Source organism: Pelophylax lessonae, assembly GCF_965119305.1.
Source record: "Pelophylax lessonae genome assembly, chromosome: 7".
Lineage (NCBI taxonomy): Eukaryota > Metazoa > Chordata > Amphibia > Anura > Ranidae > Pelophylax > Pelophylax lessonae.
In genome coordinates this window covers 299,575,426-299,598,514 of record NC_138774.1, presented here as the reverse complement: position 1 = coordinate 299,598,514, position 23,089 = coordinate 299,575,426, and the positions used below count along the sequence as shown (strand labels likewise).

General features: G+C 46.9%; 1 protein-coding gene across 1 annotated transcript in view; it reads right to left on the bottom strand.

The window, feature by feature from the left end:
• Window positions 1–365: 365 nt before the first annotated feature.
• LOC309559869 (phosphatidylinositol 3,4,5-trisphosphate 5-phosphatase 2B-like) overlaps window positions 366–23,089 on the bottom strand; it is a gene marked incomplete at its 3' end in the record, with an annotated part of 42,065 nt that continues 19,341 nt past the window's right edge. The window contains exons 12-23 of the mRNA XM_082263296.1: window positions 22,848–22,986; window positions 16,412–16,511; window positions 14,482–14,567; window positions 12,054–12,135; window positions 8,192–8,275; window positions 8,013–8,111; window positions 6,585–6,673; window positions 5,522–5,600; window positions 5,252–5,428; window positions 3,649–3,739; window positions 2,610–2,729; window positions 366–579 (exon numbers count right to left, since the gene is read on the bottom strand). Of these exons, the coding sequence (XP_082119422.1) occupies window positions 366–579; window positions 2,610–2,729; window positions 3,649–3,739; window positions 5,252–5,428; window positions 5,522–5,600; window positions 6,585–6,673; window positions 8,013–8,111; window positions 8,192–8,275; window positions 12,054–12,135; window positions 14,482–14,567; window positions 16,412–16,511; window positions 22,848–22,986 (1,360 nt within the window). The remainder of the gene's footprint in view (window positions 580–2,609; window positions 2,730–3,648; window positions 3,740–5,251; window positions 5,429–5,521; window positions 5,601–6,584; window positions 6,674–8,012; window positions 8,112–8,191; window positions 8,276–12,053; window positions 12,136–14,481; window positions 14,568–16,411; window positions 16,512–22,847; window positions 22,987–23,089) is intronic.

Genomic DNA, 23,089 nt, shown 5'->3' with positions numbered 1-23,089 from the left:
AACCATCACAACACCTTCCTTCTCATATCACTTGGATATGTTCCTCATACACTGCCGTGACATTGGTGGCTCCCCCCCCCCCCCAACCATCACAACACCTTCCTTCTCATATCACTCGGAGACGTTCTTCATACATTGCCGTGATGTTGGTGGCTTCCCCCCCCCCCACCATCACGACACCTTCCTTCTCATATCACTTGGAGATGTTCCTCGTACATTGCGGTGATGTTGTTGGCTTTTCACCCCCCACCACCACCACCACCACCACCATGACACTTTCCTCCTAGCAGCACTTGGAGGTATTCCCTTATGCAGTGCAGTAAAGTTTCTGGCCTCCCATCCCCTTCACCATGACGCCTTCCTTCTCACTTGGAGATGTTCCTCATACATTGCGGTGATGTTGGCTTCCTCCCGGATTCATTCGGGAACATCGTCTCTCCATGTTCCACCGTCTGTTCGCCACCCACCAGTGCTGAGCGCGGTCTGGGAGATATGGGCGTGGAGGGGGAACACAAACCCTCGAATAGGAAATACTCAGCGTTACTGTAACTGCCGCAACAGATACTGGCGGGACGTCGTCTGGAAGAATAAAGACATTTAACATTTTAAAAAAATCCTTCACAGGAGGATGCAACAAGAAATAGACTTTTGAACAGTTAGCTTAATTATTTTTATTTATTTATTTATTTATTTTTTTTTGCTCAGAGTTCCGCTTTTTTTTTTTAATATTTTAATTTAATTAACCACTTACTGACCGCCCCCATAGCAGAGTCACACAGAATCCACCCCTTATGGTGGACACTGGAACTGCAGCAATCAGCCCAGAGCAGCACAGTGCCACCAGCAGGAAAAACCCAGTCCTAACACTTTATTTGTGGAAAAAAAAATTACATAAATTTTATTTGGGTACAGCGTCACACGACCGCACAATCGTCAGTTTAAGTAACGCAGTATCGCAAAAATATGGCCTGGTAATGAAGGGGGGGGGGGGGCAAGTGCTTCAACCCTATCAATGGCTGTCTCTTTTTTTTTCTCCCTTTTTGGTCTTCTAAATATCCCATTGAAAGTGTTTTGTTATATCTGTTCAATGTTATCAAACAGAAACACAAAAAAATGTATTAACTGAGAAATTCAAAAATCGCCCACAAGATGGCGCTAATAAACAACTTACTGCGTATCCAGGTTATTAGTCTGCAGAACACCTGTGGGGGGGGGGGGGGGTCTGTGAAAATGCCCGAGGCCCATAAATCATACAGACATTGCAGGAATTTCAGTGTTTGCATCATATTTCCTAAAAATCCAGGAACAAGTGTGTTTTTAATAATATTGTTAATTTTACAGCATTTTTAGAGATGGAGGAGAAATAATAATTTATTGGGTGCTCCCAGCGGGTAGGATTTCTATCAATACCAGAGAACATGGGTGTACAGCCAATCACTAACAGAAGGTCTGATAAATGCATCAAACCTTTTTTTTATTTGCTATTTTTTTTATATGCTATATATTTTTTAAATTATTTGATATACTTTATTATTATTATTTTTTTTTTTTTTGCTTTTTTTTATAATTTTTTATTTTCTATATTTTTTTTTATTGCTATATTTTGCTATTTTTTATTTTTTTTTATTTAAAAAAAAAAAAAAAATATATATATATATATATATATATATATATATATATATATATATATATATATATATATATATATAATTTTTTTTATTTGTTATACTTTTTTTAATTGCTATATTTTATTCTTTTTTTTTTTTTTTTCATTTGATATTTTTCTTTGGTTTGCTATAATTTATTATATTTTGGTGTGAAATATATTTTTATTGAGAATTTTTAGACAAACAGGAATTGTCACATATCAACAAACAACAGTGTGACATAGAGAAAAAAAAAAAGGAAAGCACATAGCAATAGTGCAAATAAACAGAAAATTCTCTATAGAGGAAATATCAGTGTAAATGAAGTAAGCCACAAGTGAGGTTATAGCCACAAAGACGGGGGGAATATGGAGACCCCACCACCCCCCCCCCCCCTGGCACCCCATCTGGGAACAAACTGTGCCAGAGAGGGCGGCGGACCCCACTGAATTTATTATATTTTGATTTGTTATATTTCATTATTTTTTTATTTGCTATATTATATTTTTTGTTTTTTAAATGTTCTACTTTATTTTTTTTATTTGATATATATATATATATATATATATATATATATATATATATATATATATATATATATATATATATATATATATATATATATATATAATCTTAGATTGTAAGCTCTGATTCCTACTGTATTAAAGTGTATTGTATTTGTACTGTCTACCCTCAAGTTGTAAACTGTCGGCGTTATACAAATCCTATATAATATAATAATAAGAATATATTTTTGTTATACTTTTTTATTTGCTATATTTTATTATTTTTTTCATTTGATATTTTACTTTGGTTTGCTATAATTTATTATTATTATTTGATTTGCTATATTTTATTTATTTTTTAACTGTTATACTTTATTTATTTTTTTTTGCTAAATTGTATTTTATTTTTTTATTTGTTATAATTCTTTTTTTTTTTTTTTCACAAAAGTGGTGTTACCCTTTACCTCCTCTTTTTGTAACATTTTTGTATTTTATATTTTCTATCAAAGTCTCCGGTGTTATTTCCGGTTGGGTGAACTTTTTGCCTTTAGCAGGGACATGGTCTCCACCATTTAATCTTTAAACCTTCCTAATCTTTGACCCGGAGGTCAGCTTTGTGATGCGTTCTGTGTGTATTTTCTGTCCTTAGACACGGGGGAGGGGCTGATTTACTGAAAAAAAAAAAAAAGGGAGCAAAGTAGGATAAGCCGTTCTCCTGCGCACGCACGGCGTGTTCCTAGGAGGCTGCCATACTCATTGAACATCCAGGTAATGTTGCCCCCGCCCTCCCCTCCTATACGCTGCATCGTATACAATGACCCCACTGACTGATTAAGAAAACAAAATAAAAAATTCTTGAAATAAAAAATTCAAACAAACCACGTCTCTGAGCAACGATAACGCACACTCGCCATTGGCTCCTGCTGCTGTCAGTCAAGAGAGGGGAGGCGGATCTGAACCAGACTGTGCGTGTCTACAGACATCCACAGAGCGGCTTCCTGTGGTGGCACACCGAGAAGGGGAGGAGCCAGGAGTGGCGGTGGGAGGACCCTAGAAGAGGTGTTATGGTTTTGCACTGAGCAGACAAGAAGAAAAAAAACTGCGTGGGGTCCCTCACAAAATCCATAGCAGACCCTTATCTGAGCATGCTTGATTTGCTATATTTTATTATTTTTTTGATTTGTTATATACAGTATATATATTTTTTCTTTATTTGCTAAATTTTATTTAAAGAACTAAAAACGGCGTGGGGTCCCTCACAAAATTCATACCAGACCCTTATGTGAGCATGCTTGATTTGCCATATTTTATAATTTTTTTGATTTGTTTTATACATATACACACATTTTTTTTACTTGCTAAATTTTATTATAAAAAAATAAGAGATACCAGAAATAAGATGAGCCCTGTAACCCCCCCCCCCCCGGCTCCTGGAACCTCCTCTAGAAATGTAGATGTAATATTTAAACCTTATGACATCAGAGCGCGGTGCGTACCTGCCGGAGCGCCTGGAGGAGCGCCATGCCGGAGAGTCTCGGGGAGAAGCGGGAGAAGAGGATTTCTTTGTGGAATTTTCTGGAACTGCGCCTAACAAGGAAACAGATGAAAGTTAGATTCGCTAAATGATACATTGTTTTCTGGCATCTTATTTGACCAAAGGTATGTGACCCTCCCCCCGAAGCCACCTCAATACACTAGATGGACAAAGGTATGGGACCCCCCCCCATGCCACCTCAATACACTATATGGCCAAAGGTATGTGACACCCCCCCCCCATGCCACTTCAGTACACTAGATGGACAAAGGTATGGGACCCCCCCATGCCACCTCAATACACTATATGGCCAAAGGTATGTGACACCCCCCCCCCATGCCACTTCAGTACACTAGATGGACAAAGGTATGGGACCCCCCCATGCCACCTCAATACACTATATGGCCAAAGGTATGTGACACCGCCCCCCCCCCAATGCCACTTCAGTACACTAGATGGACAAAGGTATGGGACCACATGCCACCTCAATACGCTATATGTCCAAAGGTATGTGAACCCCCGCAATACCACCTTAGTACACTAGATGGAAAAAGGTATGGGACCCCCCCATGCCACCTCAATACACTATATGGCCAAAGGTATGTGACCCCCCCCATGCTATCTTAATACAATATATGGCCAAAGGTATGTGACTCCCCCCCCCCCCCCCCGCATGCCATCTCAATACACTATATGATCAAAGGTATGCCCCCCCCCCCCCGAATGCCATCTCAGTACACTATACGATCAAAGGTATGGGACCCCCCGTGCCATCTCAATACACTATATGATCAAAGGTATGCCCCCCCCCCCCCGAGTGCCATCTCAGTACACTATGTGGCCAATGGTATGTGACCCCCCCCAATGCCACCTCAATACACTATACGGCCAAATGTATGTACCCCCCCCCAATGCCATCTCAATACACTATATGGCCAAAGGTATGTGACTCCCCCGAAGGCATGTGACTCCCCCGATGGAGGTCAGGTGTCCCCAGTGAAGGGTCCTGGTAATATCCCACCATACAAAGACATTGTAGACAATTGTGCTCTTTCAACCTTGTGGTAACAGATTGGTGAAGACCCTTCTCTGTTCCACCATGACTGTGCCCCTCCCTGTGTACAAAGCCAGCTCCATAAAGACATGGTGTGACCAGTTTGGTGTGGAGGAACTTGAGTGTCCTGCACAGAGCGCTGACCTCATCCCTACTGAACACCTTTGTGAATAATTGGAACGCCAATGGTGAGGCAGGTCTTCTCATCCGAAAATCAGTACCTGACCTCCCAATTGGGCACAAATTCCTACAGAAACCCTCCAAAACATTGTGTAAAGTCTTCCCAGAAGAGTGGAGGATGGTATAGCCACAAAGGGGCAACTCTATATTAATGACCATCGGGCGGGGGAACAACTCCATATTGGAGGAGGGGAGAAACTCCATATTAATAGCTATGGGAGAAAGGGAGATACTCCATAGTAATGGCCATGGAAGGAGTGGAGAAACTGCACCAGCCAGCATTTGACCATAAAGGCCTGGGAAACCATTAAATATCCTGGAGATTCCTTGCCTTTCTCAGCTTCTCTGGGGATCATACTGGGGCTCCTGTCTTGGTTTATTTTTGGAAATTGGGTCACTCTCACTTTTCCTCTCAAGGATCCCGTTTCTTCTCCACGTTGAGACAGAAACACTTGAAACTGATGATCAGTATTGCTATTGGCTGGGAGCACCGACACACAACATTCACCTAGAAACGAGTGAAATAAAATGAGAGGACGAGTGTTCACCCGCACACTGCATTTCCGTATTCATCAAAGATTTTGTATCCATAACCTCATACCAAAGGTTTCTCCACCATCCGTTGGTCGGATACTAAGAAGCAAATGTCCAGTAAATGTGTCTCCTCCAACCAATGTTATCTGTGAAGAATACAAATCGTATGTCAGATAAAACATATGGCTTCAGGTCGATAAACTATAAGGCCAAAGGATTTTGGACACCTGACCACCAAACCCACATTACATGGCCAAAGGTATGTAGTCACCTGTCCAAATGATGGAATTCAGGTGTTTCCAGTGAAGGGTCCTGGTAATACTCCATCATACATAGACATTGTAGACAATTGTGGTCTTCCAACCTTGTGGTGTGTGGTTTGGTGAAGACCCTTTTCTGTTACAACATGACTGTGCCCCCCCCGTGTACAAAGCAAACTCCATAAAGATATGGTGTGACCAGTTCTCATCCAACATCAGTACTTTACCTCTCAAATGAGCACAAATTCCCACAGAAACCCTCCAAAATCTTGTGGAAAGTCTTCCAGAAGAGTGGAGGAACCCAAGAGTCCTGACGTCAACCCTACTGAACACCTTTGGACTGAGCTGGAATACTGTTAGCCAGCTCTTTTAGTGGCGCCCAATGTGGGGCCCAACAGAGTATAAGCCATGTCTTCTCATCCAACATCAGTACCTGACCTAACGCATGGGCAAAAATTCCCTACAGGCACCCTCCAAAATCTTGTGGAAAGTCTTCCCAGAAGAGTGGAGGAACCCAAGAGTCCTGACCTCAACCCTACTAAACATCTTTGGATTGAGCTGGAATGCTGATTATTAGCCAGCTCTTTTTTTTGGCGCCCAATGTGGGGCCAGACATACAGTATAGCCAGGTCTTCTCATCCAACATTAGCACCTGACCTCACAAATGGGCACAAATTCCCTACAGGCACCCTCCAAAATCTGGTGGAAAGTCTTCCCAGAAGAGTGGAGGCTGTTACAGCCACAAAGAGGGCAACTCCATAATAATTGCCACGGGGGAGGGGGCGTAACTCCATATTAAAGGCCATAGTTTTGGGATGGGATGCCCAACAAGCTCATATAGATGTGGTATTCAGGTGTCCACCAACTCACCTCTGGTAAGTCTTGCTCTGACCACCCCAGCTTGAGAAAGGCAGATCCCTCCGTACTGTGTGCGCTATTCACATTGCTTTGTGGAGAGTCTGCGTTATTCCAGGAAAAAGGCAAAAACTCAGGACTAGGAGGTAATAATACATTAATACTGCAATTCAAAAGATATAAAGGGGCCTTCAAAAATTTTGAACAATGACGCTGCAGATTTTTTTTTTAAAAAAGCCCCCCTGGGTGATCTCTGTACATTGCAGGGATTGTAACAACCCTTGTAGCAGATTCCTACCTTTTGTTATTCTGAAGAAATAGCTGTTTGTTTCTCTGTGTCACTGTGAATCTGTATGGGAGTGACTTTATCATTATCAATCAGCTGCTGCACCTGCAGTGCTCTAATGATGAAAGTGGCAGGGTCTGCATCCCTTTAGATGTGATTTCCTATTGGGAGGATCTCACCAAAAATGACATTTGTGTTGCAGGGGATGCCCAAAATCTGACTTGTATCTTAGTGCAGACTTCTGGGCTTGAGCTGGGAGCAGGGCTTTGGAGTGGAGGGGAGGATTTGTGCTGGGAGGGGGGCTTTGGAGTGGAGGGGAGAATTTGTGCTGGGAGGGGGGCTTTGGAGTGGAGGGGAGGATTTGTGTTGGGAGGGGGGCTTTGGAGTGGAGGGGAGGATTTGTGTTGGGAGGGGGGCTTTGGAGTGGAGGGGAGGATTTGTGCTGGGAGGGGAGCTTTGGAGTGGAGGGGAGGATTTGTGTTGGGAGGGGGGCTTTGGAGGGGAGGATCTGTGCTGGGAGGGGGCTTTGGAGTGGGGGGAGGAGGATTTGTGCTGGGAGGGGAGCTTTGAAGTGAGGTGGGGGATCTGTTCTTGGGGGGGGGGGTTGGAGGGGTAGAGAATTTGTGCTAGGAGGGGTAATTTTATTTCTGTCACATTTTTGCTGAGAGATTTGGGAGGAGAGAAAGAATTTGACCTGGGAGGGGAGCTTTGGAGAGGGGGTGATTGTGTCAGGAGGGGGGCTTTTGAGTGGAGGAGGATTTGTTCTGGGAGGGGAAATTTGAGGGGTAGAGGATGTGCTTAGAGGGAGACTTTGGAGTGGGGGGGATTGTTCTTGGTGGGGAAACTTGAGGGGTAGATGACTTGTGCTGGGAGAGGGGGCTTTGGAGTTTGGCGGGGGGGGGGGAGATTTGTTCTTGGAGGGGAAATTAGAGGGGCAGAGGATTAGTCCTGGGAGGAAGGCTTTGGATTCTGGGGGGGATTGTTCTTGGAGGGGAAATTTGAGGGGCAAAGGATTTGTGCTGGGGGGGGGGGCTTTTTGAGGGGCTAGGTTGAGTTTTGACACCCCTGAATGAGCTTGTCTCCTCCCTTCTCGGGGCACGAAGGGGTGTGAACCCCAGCAGAGGGCCCAGGGCTGAGCAGGAAGAGAACGGTCTTACCCTTGAAGCACAGAGATCGGAACTCTATAAACGCTCTGGAGCGGCTCGGGGTTTTCACGATGGACTCGATGTGCAGAAATCGGAGCGAATAACTGAAATCTGGGAACAAACACAGAACACAAAAATACTAAATTCTACATTAGAGGAGGATGAATGTGAAAGAGGAACAAATCACTCACCTCTCTGGGACAGGAAATTCAGACCGATCTCAAAAGTGGCAAAAACTGGGGCATGGTCACTGCTCACAATGTCATCGGTGCAACCTACGAAGAGAAGGAAACGAACGGCGATAAATCCAAACAGCCAGCCAAACTTAAAGCTTTGTTAACTTATAGCCAGAATGGGGGGGTCCCCCTAGGGTGTGGGACTTTAGCGGCAAACACACTTCCACAAGTAGATAAAAGTAAATCGTTTTATTAAACAAGGTTTAAAATTGATCTTACATAGATCAAACGGGTATAAAGGTCACAAAGATTGTACAGATAGTGTATATGGATATAATTAAAAAAAAAAGGAAATGAGGAGAATTGTATTACATATACTCAAAGGTACATATTAGCTTCTTGAAGGAAATCCTCCCACCCGACGCGTTTCAGGCACGCAGGCCTTTCTTCAGGGGTCTGAAGTGGGGAGATTAGTGATTTCCTGTAGGCTAATGAAGAAGTGACAAGAGAGTCACAGCTGTTAAAAGAAAGGAAGGGAAAGAGTTCCGCTGTGCAGGATATCGACGTAGGCACCAATGGATCCCTGAGGCTTTAGGTCCTCCCGTATGTGGCCCCAACGAGGATGCCTAGGTTGAGGTCACACTGGTGTCTTCTGGCACTTGTCTCAGCACCTATGCTTAAGGGGTTTTTTTGTGGGGTGTCTGTTCCTGGTCCTGAGAGACTAGATGAAGTATTTTATTGTCGTGCTTGGTTGTTTCCTTCGACTTGCTGGAATATGTGTTCTGGTGTTGTTCAGAGGTGATGTAATTTTTTGTATGGGAATAAATCTCCCTCTTGGTTCCTTTAATGGTCGTAGCAGATGATTCAGCAATGTCAGCAGCGGCGGATGCTGACATTGCTGAATCATCTGCTACGACCATTAAAGGAACCAAGAGGGAGATTTATTCCCATACAAAAAATTACATCACCTCTGAACAACACCAGAACACATATTCCAGCAAGTCGAAGGAAACCACCAAGCACGACAATAAAATACTTCATCTAGTCTCTCAGGACCAGGAACAGACACCCCACAAAAAACCCCCTTAAGCATAGGTGCTGAGACAAGTGCCAGAAGACACCAGTGTGACCTCAACCTAGGCATCCTCGTTGGGGCCACATACGGGAGGACCTACAGCCTCAGGGATCCATTGGTGCCTACGTCGATATCCTGCACAGCGGAACTCTTTCCCTTTCTTTCTTTTAACAGCCGTGACTCTCTTGTCACTTCTTCATTAGCCTACAGGAAATCACTAATCTCCCCACTTCAGACCCCTGAAGAAAGGCCTGCGTGCCTGAAACGCGTCGGGTGGGAGGATTTCTTCAAGAAGCTAATATGTACCTTTTGAGTATATGCAATACAATTCTCCTCATTTCCTTTTTTTTTTTAATTATATCCATATACACTATCTGTACAATCTTTGTGACCTTTATACCCGTTTGATCTATGTAAGATCAATTTTAAACCTTGTTTAATAAAAAAGGTTTACTTTTATCTACTTGTGGAAGTGTGTTTGCCGCTAAAGTCCCACACCCTAGGGGGACCCCCCATTCTGTCTGTTCAGTCTACAGGGATGTTGGCAAACCACTTCTAAGTTTTCATATAGCTGGGGTATTTAACTTCTAAACTGTTAACTTATAGCTAACATATCCTAGTGGACATTAATATGGAGTTGTCCTCCTCCTTCCTTCCCCATGGACATTAATATGGAGTTGTCCTCCTCCCTTCCCCATGGACATTAATATGGAGTTGTCCTCCTCCCTTCCCCATGGACATTAATATGGAGTTGTCCTCCTCCCTTCCCCATGGACATTAATATGGAGTTGTCCTCCTCCATTCACCATGGACATTAATATTGAGTTGTCCTCTTCCCTTCCCCATGGACATTAATATGGAGTTGTCCTCCTCCCTTCCCCATGGACATTAATATGGAGTTGTCCTCCTGCCTTCCCCATGGACATTAATATGGAGTTGTCCTCTTTCTTTCCCCATGGACATTAATATGGAGTTGTCCTCCTCCCTTCCCCATGGACATTAATATGGAGTTGTCCTCCTCCCTTCCCCATGGACATTAATATGGAGTTGTCCTCCTCCTTCCTTCCCCATGGACATTAATATGGAGTTGTCCTCCTCCCTTCCCCATGGACATTAATATGGAGTTGTCCTCCTCCCTTCCCCATGGACATTAATATGGAGTTGTCCTCCTCCCTTCCCCATGGACATTAATATGGAGTTGTCCTCCTCCATTCACCATGGACATTAATATTGAGTTGTCCTCTTCCCTTCCCCATGGACATTAATATGGAGTTGTCCTCCTCCCTTCCCCATGGACATTAATATGGAGTTGTCCTCCTCCCTTCCGCATGGACATTAATATGGAGTTGTCCTCCTCCATTCACCATGGACATTAATATGGAGTTGTCCTCTTCCCTTCCCCATGGACATTAATATGGAGTTGTCCTCCTCCCTTCCCCAAGGACCATAATATGGAGTTGTCCTCCTCCCTTCCGCATGGACATTAATATGGAGTTGTCCTCCTTCCTTCCCCAAGGACATTAATATGGAGCTGTCTTCTCCCTTCCCCAAGGACATTAATATGGAGTTGTCTCCTCCCTTCCCCATAGACATTAATATGGAGTTGTCCTCCTTCCTTCCCCAAGGACATTAATATTGAGTTGCCCTCCTCCCTTCCCCATGGACATTAATATGGAGTTGTCCTCCTTCCTTCCCCATGGACATTAATATGAAGTTGTCCTCCTCCCTTCCCCATGGACATTAATATGGAGTTGTCTCCTCCCTTCCCCATAGACATTAATATGGAGTTGCCCTCCTCCCTTCCCCATGGACATTAATATGGAGTTGTCCTCCTTCCTTCCACAAGGACATTAATATTGAGTTGCCCTCCTCCCTTCCCCATGGACATTAATATGGAGTTGCCCTCCTCCCTTCCCCATGGACATTAATATGGAGTTGTCCTCTTCCCTTCCCCATGGACATTAATATGGAGTTGTCCTCCTTCCTTCCACAAGGACATTAATATTGAGTTGCCCTCCTCCCTTCCCCATGGACATTAATATGGAGTTGCCCTCCTCCCTTCCCCATGGACATTAATATGGAGTTGTCCTCCTTCCTTCCACAAGGACATTAATATTGAGTTGCCCTCCTCCCTTCCCCATGGACATTAATATGGAGTTGTCCTCCTTCCTTCCCCATGGACATTAATATGGAGTTGTCCTCCTTCCTTCCCCATGGACATTAATATGGAGTTGTCCTCCTCCCTTCCCCAAGGACATTAATATGGAGTTGCTCCCTTTGTGGCTATAAAATCTTCCACTTTTCTAGGAAGGCTTTCCACAAGATTTTTGAGGGTGTCTGTGGGAATTTGTGCCCATTTGTGAGGTCAGGTACTGATGTTGGTTGAGAAGACCTGGCTCACCATCAGCGTTCCAATTCATCCCAAAGGTGTTTAGTAGGGTTGAGGCCAAACAGCCAGCCAAATTTAACGCTGAACTACGGGGGGAAACAAATATAGTCTTTGTACAAGAGGCATGTGTATTCTCCCTTGAATTATAGGAGTCTGTTTATAAAAGAAATTTCCTGTGCAAATGATTTGGCATTCACACAGCCGTCACGAATAATCCCCATAATCTGTCTAATATGCACAATTTCTATGACCATCAGTGCCATCTAGTGGTCATAATGTGATATTTCCCAGAAATACCTCAATTAGGAAAATACTACACTATGGCCATTAGGTGGCGCTGTTAACTGTAGGAAATGCACGTATTAGACACATTGTGTGGGGCTCATGTTTGGAGCAGGCATTTTGGTCCTCACCATATGAGGTGCATTTAACCTCAGCGTCTGGGTAACACGTCCATAGGATTCGATCACTCCACGATGGGGCTGCTATACGAGTCTATAAGAAAATACAACATAAATCAACTCTTTAAAGAGAAGGGAGATCAGCATCACACAGGTTTAAATTGATTAAAACACAATCCTAGGTTGCTATACAATGAGGAAATAACACATACACTAAATGGCAAAAAGTCTTGTGTACCTCTGACCATCACACCTACAGTATATGAGCTTGTTGGATATCCCATTCCAAAATGTTACCCATTTATATGGATTTGCCCTGCCCTATGGCCATTGTGAGGCCAAGTACTGATGCCTACCCACTGTCCTCCACCTCCCCAGCTGTACCCGCCTCGTCCGGCTCCTCAGTGTCCCCTCCCCACTGTCCTCCACCTCCCCAGCTGTGCCCGCCTCGTCCGGCTCCTCAGTGTCCCCTCCCCACTGTCCTCCATCTCCCCAGCTGTGCCCGCCTCGTCCGGCTCCTCAGTGTCCCCTCCCCACTGTCCTCCATCTCCCCAGCTGTGCCTGCCTCGTCCGGCTCCCCAGTGTCCCCTCCCCACTGTCCTCCACCTCCCCAGCTGTGCCCGCCTCGTCCGGCTCCCCAGTGTCCCTTCCCCACTGTCCTCTTGTCTCCCCAGCTGTGCCCACCTCGCCTGGCTCCCCAGTGTCCCCTCCCCACTGTCCTCCACCTCCCCAGCTGTGCCTGCCTCGTCCGGCTCCTCAGTGTCCCCTCCCCACTGTCCTCCACCTCCCCAGCTGTGCCTGCCTCGCCTGGCTCCCCAGTGTCCCCTACCCACTGTCCTCCCCCCCACCTCCCCAGCTGTGCCCACCTCGTCCGGCCAGTGTCCCCTCCCCACTGTCCTCCTCCACCTTCCCAGCTGTGCCCGCCTCGTCTGGCTCCCCAGTGTCCCCTCCCCACTGTCCTCCTCTGTCTCCCCAGCTGTGCCCGCCTCATTTGGCTCCCCAGTTTCCCCTCCCCAATGTCCTCGTCCACCTCCCCAGCTGTGCCCGCCTCGTCCAGCTCCCCAGTGTCCCCTCCCCTCTGTCCTCCTCTGTCTCCCCAGCTTTGCCCACCTCGCCTGGCTCCCCAGTGTCCCCTCTCCACTGTCCTCCTCTGTCTCCCCAGTTGTGCCCGCCTCGCCTGGCTCCCCAGTGTCCCCTCTCCACTGTCCTCCTCTGTCACCCCAGCTGTCCCCGCCTCGTTCGGCTCCCCAGTGTCCCCTCCCCACTGTCCTCCTCTGTCTCCCCAGCTTTGCCCACCTCGCCTGGCTCCCCAGTGTCCCCTCTCCACTGTCCTCCTCTGTCTCCCCAGCTGTGCCCGCCTCATTTGGCTCCCCAGTTTCCCCTCCCCAATGTCCTCGTCCACCTCCCCAGCTGTGCCCGCCTCGTCCAGCTCCCCAGTGTCCCCTCCCCTCTGTCCTCTTCTGTCTCCCCAGCTTTGCTCACCTCGCCTGGCTCCCCAGTGTCCCCTCTCCACTGTCCTCCTCTGTCTCCCCAGTTGTGCCCGCCTCGCCTGGCTCCCCAGTGTCCCCTCTCCTCCACTGTCCTCCTCTGTCTCCCCAGTTGTGCCCGCCTCGCCTGGCTCCCCAGTGTCCCCTCTCCACTGTCCTCCTCTGTCACCCCAGCTGTCCCCGCCTCGTTCGGCTCCCCAGTGTCCCCTCCCCTCTGTCCTCCTCTGTCTCCCCAGCTTTGCCCACCTCGCCTGGCTCCCCAGTGTCCCCTCTCCACTGTCCTCCTCTGTCTCCCCAGTTGTGCCCGCCTCGTCTGGCTCCCCAGTGTCCCCTCTCCACTGTCCTCCTCTGTCACCCCAGCTGTGCCCGCCTCGTTCGGCTCCCCAGTGTCCCCTCCCCACTGTCCTCCTCTGTCACCCCAGCTGTGCCCACCTCGTTCAGCTCCCCAGCTGTCACCCTCCTCACAGGCTGAGCTACTGCTGACCTCCTCCGCAGCAGCCTTCACGGATGTCTTCACAGTTGCTGCTTCCTCTGGAGAGTCAGTCAGTGCCTGTGCCCTGTGTAGGGTGACATTCTTCAGCCCCCCTTGTTCCCCGGCCAGGCTAGTGGGGAAGCCAGCGGACATGGCTGCACCCCCTAGGCAGAAGTTCACCCTAGGCAGCTGCCTATTTCCCCTAGTGGGAGTGCTGGCCCTTGTCGGAGCGACTCATGTGGCTCCTATTAGAACGGTTCCATTGCACTTGATGGGGCGCGACTTGTCATGTGACATGTGCTCTCAAAGTCGGAGTGCATCATTGTAAACGGGCCTTAGGCTTTGACAACCATGAAGCTGATTGGTTTCTGTGCACAGCTGTACCAGATTTTGCACTCTCCAGTTTTAGTAAATCTCCCCCCATTGCATCACAAGACAGACGTATACAGCATGATCTGAACATGAGGATGAAGGATCTCACTCCGCTGGTCTTGGCCTTTTGCAGGTCATATGTGCGAGAACCTCTTTCGAAGCGACACGTGGGAGGAAAGGTGATCGGTTCCTCTTCTGTAAATAAAGATCCACAGTGAGGATGCACATTGGTACATTGTAACAAACATTTATCAAACCATCGCTTTCATTGTGTATACATCATCATTTTATGAGAGACATTAAAGTCATTGGAGCTCATGATTTAAAGTGTTGGGACAAAGGAGTGTCTGTATTCATGAAGACGCCATGAAATACAAACCACTTTGGGTTGGGTGAAAAAGATGGCCTATTCTCACACTTTTTGTTTACAAGTTAAAATCAGTATTTTTTGCTAGAAAATTACTTAGAACCTCCAAACATTAAATGTATATTGTTTTTTTAGCAGAGGCCCTAGCGGTCATTGCATCTTTTTTATGTCACATGGTATTTGCACAGCCAGGAAGGTGAGGGTGAGATGATGTCACAGTGAAAGGTGAGGGGTGAGATGATGTCACAGTGGAAGGTGAGGGGTGAGATGATGTCACAGTGGAAGGTGAGGGGTGAGATGATGTCACAGTGGAAGGTCAGGAGTGAGATATCACAGTGGAAGGTCAGGAGTGAGATGTCACAGTGGAAGGTGAGGGGTGAGATGATGTCACAGTGGAAGGTGAGGGGTGAGATGATGTCACAGTGGAAGGTGAGGGGTGAGGTGATGTCACAGTGGAAGGTGAGGGGTGAGATGATGTCACAGTGGAAGGTCAGGAATGAGATGATGTCACAGTGGAAGGTGAGGGGTGAGGTGATGTCACAGTGGAAGGTGAGGGGTGAGGTGATGTCACAGTGGAAGGTCAGGAGTGAGGTGATGTCACAGTGGAAGGTGAGGGGTGAAATGTCACAGTGGAGGTGAGGGGTGAGATGTCACAGTAGAAGGTGAGGGGTGGGATGATGTCACAGTGGAAGGTGAGGGGTGAGATGATGTCAGAGTGTAAAGGGGGGGGGGGGTGAGATGATGTCACAGTAGAAGGTGAGGGGTGAGATGATGTCACAGTGGAAGGTCAGGGGTGAGATGATGTCATAGTAGAAGGCGAGGGGTGAGATGATGTCACAGTAGAAGGTGAGGGGTGAGGTGATTTCACAGTGGAAGGCGAGGGGTGAGATGATGTCGCAGTGGAAGGTGAGGGGTGAGGTGATGTAACAGTGGAAGGTGATGGATGAGATGATGTCACAGTGGAAGGTCAGGGGTGAGATGATGTCACAGTGGAAGGTGAGGGTGAGATGATGTCGCAGTGGAAGGTGAGGGGTGAGGTGATGTAACAGTGGAAGGTGATGGATGAGATGATGTCACAGTGGAAGGTCAGGGGTGAGATGATGTCACAGTGGAAGGTGAGGGGTGAGGTGATGTCACAGTGGAAGGTGAGGGGTGAGATGATGTCACAGTGGAAGGTGAGGGGTGAGATGATGTCACAGTGGAAGGTCAGGGGTGAGGTGATGTCACAGTGGAAGGTCAGGGGTGAGGTGATGTCACAGTGGAAGGTCAGGGGTGAGGTGATATCACAGTGGAAGGTCAGGGGTGAGGTGATGTCACAGTGGAAGGTCAGGGGTGAGGTGATGTCACAGTGGAAGGTCAGGGGTGAGGTGATGTCACAGTGGAAGGTCAGGGGTGAGGTGATGTCACAGTGGAAGGTGAGGGGTGAGGTGATGTCACAGTGGAAGGTGAGGGGTGAGATGATGTCACAGTGGAAGGTTAGGGGTGAGATGATGTCACAGTGGAAGGTTAGGGGTGAGATGATGTCACAGTGGAAGGTGAGGGGTGAGGTGATGTCACAGTGGAAGGTGAGGGGTGAGATGATGTCACAGTGGAAGGTGAGGGGTGAGATGATGTCACAGTGAAAGGTGAGGGGTGAGATGATGTCACAGTGGAAGGTGAGAAAGTTTCTTACTGAATCCTAGGAAGACTTTCTTCTTCTCGCGCTCCTGGTTCAGCTGATCTACAGGAAGGAGAAGTTGGTGCTGCCCGCTGTACACACACTGCAGAACATCCTATGGGGGGAGGGGAGGAATCAGTGTGAGTAAATTAATGGATTTCTGGCAGGATCAACAGTTAATTTTTTTAGCACTTGCAGCACTTGGAACCTCTTACCGCCTGTCTAATGCATACATGCGTCAGGAAGGTGAGAGAGCCCAGAGCCCATGTCCCACACATATGTGTCCTCGGTGTCACTACTGGTAGTATGAGGCCATACCTGGACCCTATAGAGGGGGTCAGTGTCACTACTGGTAGTATGAGGCCATACCTGGATCCTATAGAGGGGGTCAGTGTCACTACTGGTAGTATGAGGCCATACCTGGACCCTATAGAGGGAGGTCAGTGTCACTACTGATAGTATGAGGCCATACCTGGACCCTATAGAGGGGGTCAGTGTCACTAGTTGTAGTATGAGGCCATACCTGGACCCTATAGAGGGAGGTCAGTGTCACTACTGGTAGTATGAGGCCATACCTGGACCCTATAGAGGGAGGTCAGTGTCACTACTGGTAGTATGAGGCCATACCTGGACCCTATAGAGGGGGTCAGTGTCACTACTGGTAGTATGAGGCCATACCTGGACCCTATAGAGGGGGTCAGTGTCTTTACTGGTAGTATGAGGAGATACCTGGACCCTATAGAGGGGGTCAGTGTCACTACTGGTAGTATGAGACCATACCTGGACCCTATAGAGGGAGGTCAGTGTCACTACTGGTAGTATGAGGCCATACCTGGACCCTATAGAGGGGGTCAGTGTCACTACTGGTAGTATGAGGCCATACCTGGACCCTATAGAGGGAGGTCAGTGTCACTACTGATAGTATGAGGCCATACCTGGACCCTATAGAGGGGGTCAGTGTCACTAGTTGTAGTATGAGGCCATACCTGGACCCTATAGAGGGGGTCAGTGTCACTACTGGTAGTATGAGGCCATACCTGGACCCTATAGAGGGAGGTCAGTGTCACTACTGGTAGTATGAGGCCATACCTGGACCCTATAGAGGGGGTCAGTGTCTTTACTGGTAGTATGAGGTGATACCTGGACCCTATAGAGGGAGGTCAGTGTCTTTACTGGTAGTATGAGGTGATACCTGGACCCTATAGAGGGGGTCAGTGTCACTACTGGTAGCATGAGGCCATACCTGGATCCTATAGAGGGGGGTCAGTGTCACTAGTAGTATGAGGCCATACCTGGACCCTATAGAGGGGGGTCAGTGTCACTACTGGTAGTATGAGGCCATACCTGGACCCTATAGAGGGAGGTCAGTGTCACTACTGGTAGTATGAGGAGATACCTGGACTCTATAGAGAGAGGTCAGTGTCACTACTAGTAGTATGAGGAGATACCTGGACCCTATAGAGGGAGGTCAGTGTCACTACTGGTAGTATGAGACCATACCTGGACCCTATAGAGGGGGTCAGTGTCACTACTGGTAGCATGAGGCCATACCTGGATCCTATAGAGGGGGGTCAGTGTCACTACTGGTAGTATGAGGCCATACCTGGATCCTATAGAGGGGGGTCAGTGTCACTACTGGTAGTATGAGGCCATACCTGGACCCTATAGAGGGGGGTCAGTGTCACTACTGGTAGTATGAGGCCATACCTGGACCCTATAGAGGGAGGTCAGTGTCACTACTGGTAGTATGAGGAGATACCTGGACCCTATAGAGGGGGTCAGTGTCACTACTGGTAGCATGAGGCCATACCTGGATCCTATAGAGGGGGGTCAGTGTCACTACTGGTAGTATGAGGAGATACCTGGACTCTATAGAGGGGGGTCAGTGTCACTACTGGTAGTATGAGGAGATACCTGGACCCTATAGAGGGGGGTCAGTGTCACTACTGGTAGTATGAGGAGATACCTGGACCCTATAGAGGGGGTCAGTGTCACTACTGGTAGTATGAGGAGATACCTGGACCCTATAGAGGGGGTCAGTGTCACTACTGGTAGTATGAGGCCATACCTGGACCCTATAGAGGGGGGTCAGTGTCACTACTGGTAGTATGAGGAGATACCTGGACCCTATAGAGGGGGTCAGTGTCACTACTGGTAGTATGAGGCCATACCTGGACCCTATAGAGGGGGTCAGTGTCACAACTGGTAGTATGAGGCCATACCTGGACCCTATAGAGGGGGTCAGTGTCACTACTGGTAGTATGAGGCCATACCTGGACCCTATAGAGGGGGTCAGTGTCACTACTGCCAGAGCCCTACAAAATGACCTCCAGCAGCCACTGGTGTGAATGTCTCTGACCAACCAATCAGAAACAGACTTCATGAGGGTGGTCTGAGGGCCCGACGTTCTCTAGTGGGCGCTGTGCTCACTGCCCGGCACCATGGAGCTCGATTGGCATTTGCCATTGAACCCCAGAATTGGCAGCTCCACCACTGGCACCCTGTGCTCTTCACAGATGAGAGCAGGTTCACCCTGAGCAAATGTGACAGACATGAAAGGGTCTGGAGAAGCCATGGAGAACGTTATGCTGCCTGTAACATCGTTCAGTATGACCGGTTTGGTGGTGGTCAGTGATGGTCTGGGGAGGAATATCCATGGAGGGACGCACAGACCTCTACAGGCTAGACAATGGCACTCTGACTGCCATTGGGTATCAGGATGAAATCCTTGGACCCATTGTCAGACCCTACGCTGGTGCAGTGGGTCCTGGGTTCCTCCTGGTGCACTACAATGCCCAGCATCATGTGGCGAGAGTATGCAGCCAGTTCCTGGAGGATGAAGGAATTGATACCATTGAATGGCCCCCACACTCTCCTGACCTAAATCCAATAGAACACCTCTGGGACATTATGTTTCAGTCCATCGGACGCCACCAGGTTGCACCTCAATCTGTTCAGGAGCTCAGTGAGGCCCTGGTCCAGATCTTGGAGGAAATACCCCAGGACACCATCCGTCGTCTCATTAGGAACATACCCCGACGTTGTCAGGCATGCATACAAGCACATGGGGGCCAAACACACTACTGAGGACCATTCTGAGGTCCTGCAATGAAATTTCAGCAAAATGGACTCGCCTGCTGCATTTTTTTTCATTTTTTCACTTTGATTTTCGGGGTGTCTTTCAATTCAGCCCTCTGTAGGGTGATAATTTTCATTTCCATCAAACCATGTGCCATCCTTTCCTTCCTAACACATCACCCAGTCCATACCAGTATAGATCCTAACACATTACCCAGTCCATACCAGTATAGATCCTAACACATGACCCAGTCCATACCAGTATAGATTCTAACACATTACCCAGTCCATACCAGTATAGATCCTAATACATTACCCAGTCCATACCAGTATAGATCCTAATACATTACCCAGTCCATACCAGTATAGATCCTAACACATTACCCAGTCCATACCAGTATAGATTCTAACACATTACCCAGTCCATACCAGTATAGATCCTAATACATTACCCAGTCCATACCAGTATAGATCCTAATACATTACCCAGTCCATACCAGTATAGATCCTAACACATTACCCAGTCCATACCAGTATAGATTCTAACACATTACCCAGTCCATACCAGTATAGATCCTAATACATTACCCAGTCCATACCAGTATAGATCCTAACACATTACCCAGTCCATACCAGTATAGATCCTAACACATTACCCAGTCCATACCAGTATAGATTCTAACACATTACCCAGTCCATACCAGTATAGATCCTAATACATTACCCAGTCCATACCAGTATAGATCCTAATACATTACCCAGTCCATACCAGTATAGATCCTAACACATTACCCAGTCCATACCAGTATAGATTCTAACACATTACCCAGTCCATACCAGTATAGATCCTAATACATTACCCAGTCCATACCAGTATAGATCCTAACACATTACCCAGTCCATACCAGTATAGATCCTAACACATTACCCAGTCCATACCAGTATAGATTCTAACACATTACCCAGTCCATACCAGTATAGATCCTAATACATTACCCAGTCCATACCAGTATAGATCCTAATACATTACCCAGTCCATACCAGTATAGATCCTAACACATTACCCAGTCCATATCAGTATAGATCCTAATACATTACCCAGTCCATACCAGTATAGATCCTAATACATTACCCAGTCCATACCAGTATAGATCCCAACACATTACCCAGTCCATTCCAGTATAGATCCCAACACATTACCCAGTCCATACCAGTATAGATCCTAACACATTACCCAGTCCATTCCAGTATAGATCCCAACACATTACCCAGTCCATTCCAGTATAGATCCCAACACATTACCCAGTCCATACCAGTATAGAACCTAACACATTACCCAGTTCATACCAGTATAGATCCTAACACATTACCCAGTCCATACCAGTATAGATCCTAACACATTACCCAGTCCATACCAGTATAGATCCTAACACATTACCCAGTCCATACCAGTATAGATCCTAACACATTACCCAGTCCATACCAGTATAGATATCCAGCATGAGATTTTCCCCATTGAGATCTGATGAGTTTTTAAAGTGTCCCTCTCTTTTTTTTTTTAGCAGTGTATAGATATATATATACAGTGGGTACGGAAAGTATTCAGACCCCCTTAAATTTTTCACTCTTTGTTATATTGCAGCCATTTGCTAAAATCATTTAAGTTCATTCTTCTTCCTCATGAATGTACACAGAGCACCCCATACTGACAGAAAAACACAGAATTGTTGACATTGTTGCAGATTTATTAAAAAAGAAAAACTGAAATATCACATGGTCCTAAGTATTCAGACCCTTTGCTCAGTATTTAGTAGAAGCCCCCTTTTGATCTAATACAGCCAGGAGTCTTTTTGGGAAAGATGCAACAAGTCTTTCACACCTGGATTTGGGGATCCTCTGCCATTCCTCCTTGCAGATCCTCTCCAGTTCTGTCAGGTTGGATGGTAAACGTTGGTGGACAGCCATTTTTAGGTCTCTCCAGAGATGCTCAATTGGGTTTAAGTCAGGGCTCTGGCTGGGCCATTCAAGAACAGTCACGGAGTTGTTGTGAAGCCACTCCTTCGTTATTTTAGCTGTGTGCTTAGGGTCATTGTCTTGTTGGAAGGTAAACCTTCGGCCCAGTCTGAGGTCCAGAGCACTCTGGAGAAGGTTTTTGTCCAGGATATCCCTGTACTTGGCCGCATTCATCTTTCCCTCGATTGCAACCAGTCGTCCTGTCCCTGCAGCTGAAAAACACCCCCACAGCATGATGCTGCCACCACCATGCTTCACTGTTGGGACTGTATTGGACAGGTGATGAGCAGTGCCTGGTTTTCTCCACACATACCGCTTAGAATTAAGGCCAAAAAGTTCTATTTTGGTCTCATCAGACCAGAGAATCTTATTTCTCACCATCTTGGAGTCCTTCAGGTGTTTTTTAGCAAACTCCATGCGGGCTTTCATGTGTCTTACACTGAGGAGAGGCTTCCGTCGGGCCACTCTGCCATAAAGCCCCGACTGGTGGAGGGCTGCAGTGATGGTTGACTTTCTACAACTTTCTCCCATCTCCTGACTGCATCTCTGGAGCTCAGCCACAGTGATCTTTGGGTTCTTCTTTACCTCTCTCACCAAGGCTCTTCCCCGATAGCTCAGTTTGGCCGGACGGCTAGCTCTAGGAAGGGTTCTGGTCGTCCCAAACGTCTTCCATTTGAGGATTATGGAGGCCACTGTGCTCTTAGGAACCTTAAGTGCAGCAGAAATCTTTTTGTAACCTTGGCCAGATCTGTGCCTTGCCACAATTCTTTCTCTGAGCTCTTCAGGCAGTTCCTTTGACCTCATGATTCTCATTTGCTCTGACATGCATTGTGATCTGGAAGGTCTTATATAGACAGGTGTGTGGCTTTCCTAATCAAGTCCAATCAGTATAATCAAACACAGCTGGACTCAAATGAAGGTGTAGAACCATCTCAAGGATGATCAGAAGAAATGGAAAGCACCTTAGTTAAATATATGAGTGTCACAGCAAAGGGTCTGAATACTTAGGACCATGTGATATTTCAGTTTTTCTTTTTTAATAAATCTGCAACAATGTCAACAATTCTGTGTTTTTCTGTCAGTATGGGGTGCTATGTGTACATTCATGAGGAAGAAGAATGAACTTAAATGATTTTAGCAAATGGCTGCAATATAACAAAGAGTGAAAAATTTAAGGGGGTCTGAATACTTTCCGTACCCACTGTATATAACATATGTTCTGTTGGTTAGGGAAAAGTAACAATCTGTATTATTACTTTTAGTCGGGGTGTTCATTTACTTTCATGGGTCATGTGAACATTTCTGACCAATCAGGGACGTCAGTAGGAGACTGCACAAAGTATAGGTTGTTGGCTTGTACCTGCACCGGCATCTCCAGCTTGTAGTTCAAGTCTCCAGCCCAAAACAGATAGGTGAGCCTCAGAGGGAGCTGGAACCCTCGTAAAGCCTCATCTCCGAGGACCAGACCTCGCAGGATCTCCCCGTAACTCTGATTCCGCCTAAAAAAAAAAAAGAGAGTGAGAACAGCGATAGACAATCCCCCGGGACTGAACAGAATAAGGCTGCATTATGCTCTGCATGGGGAATCAGTGACAGCAAAGT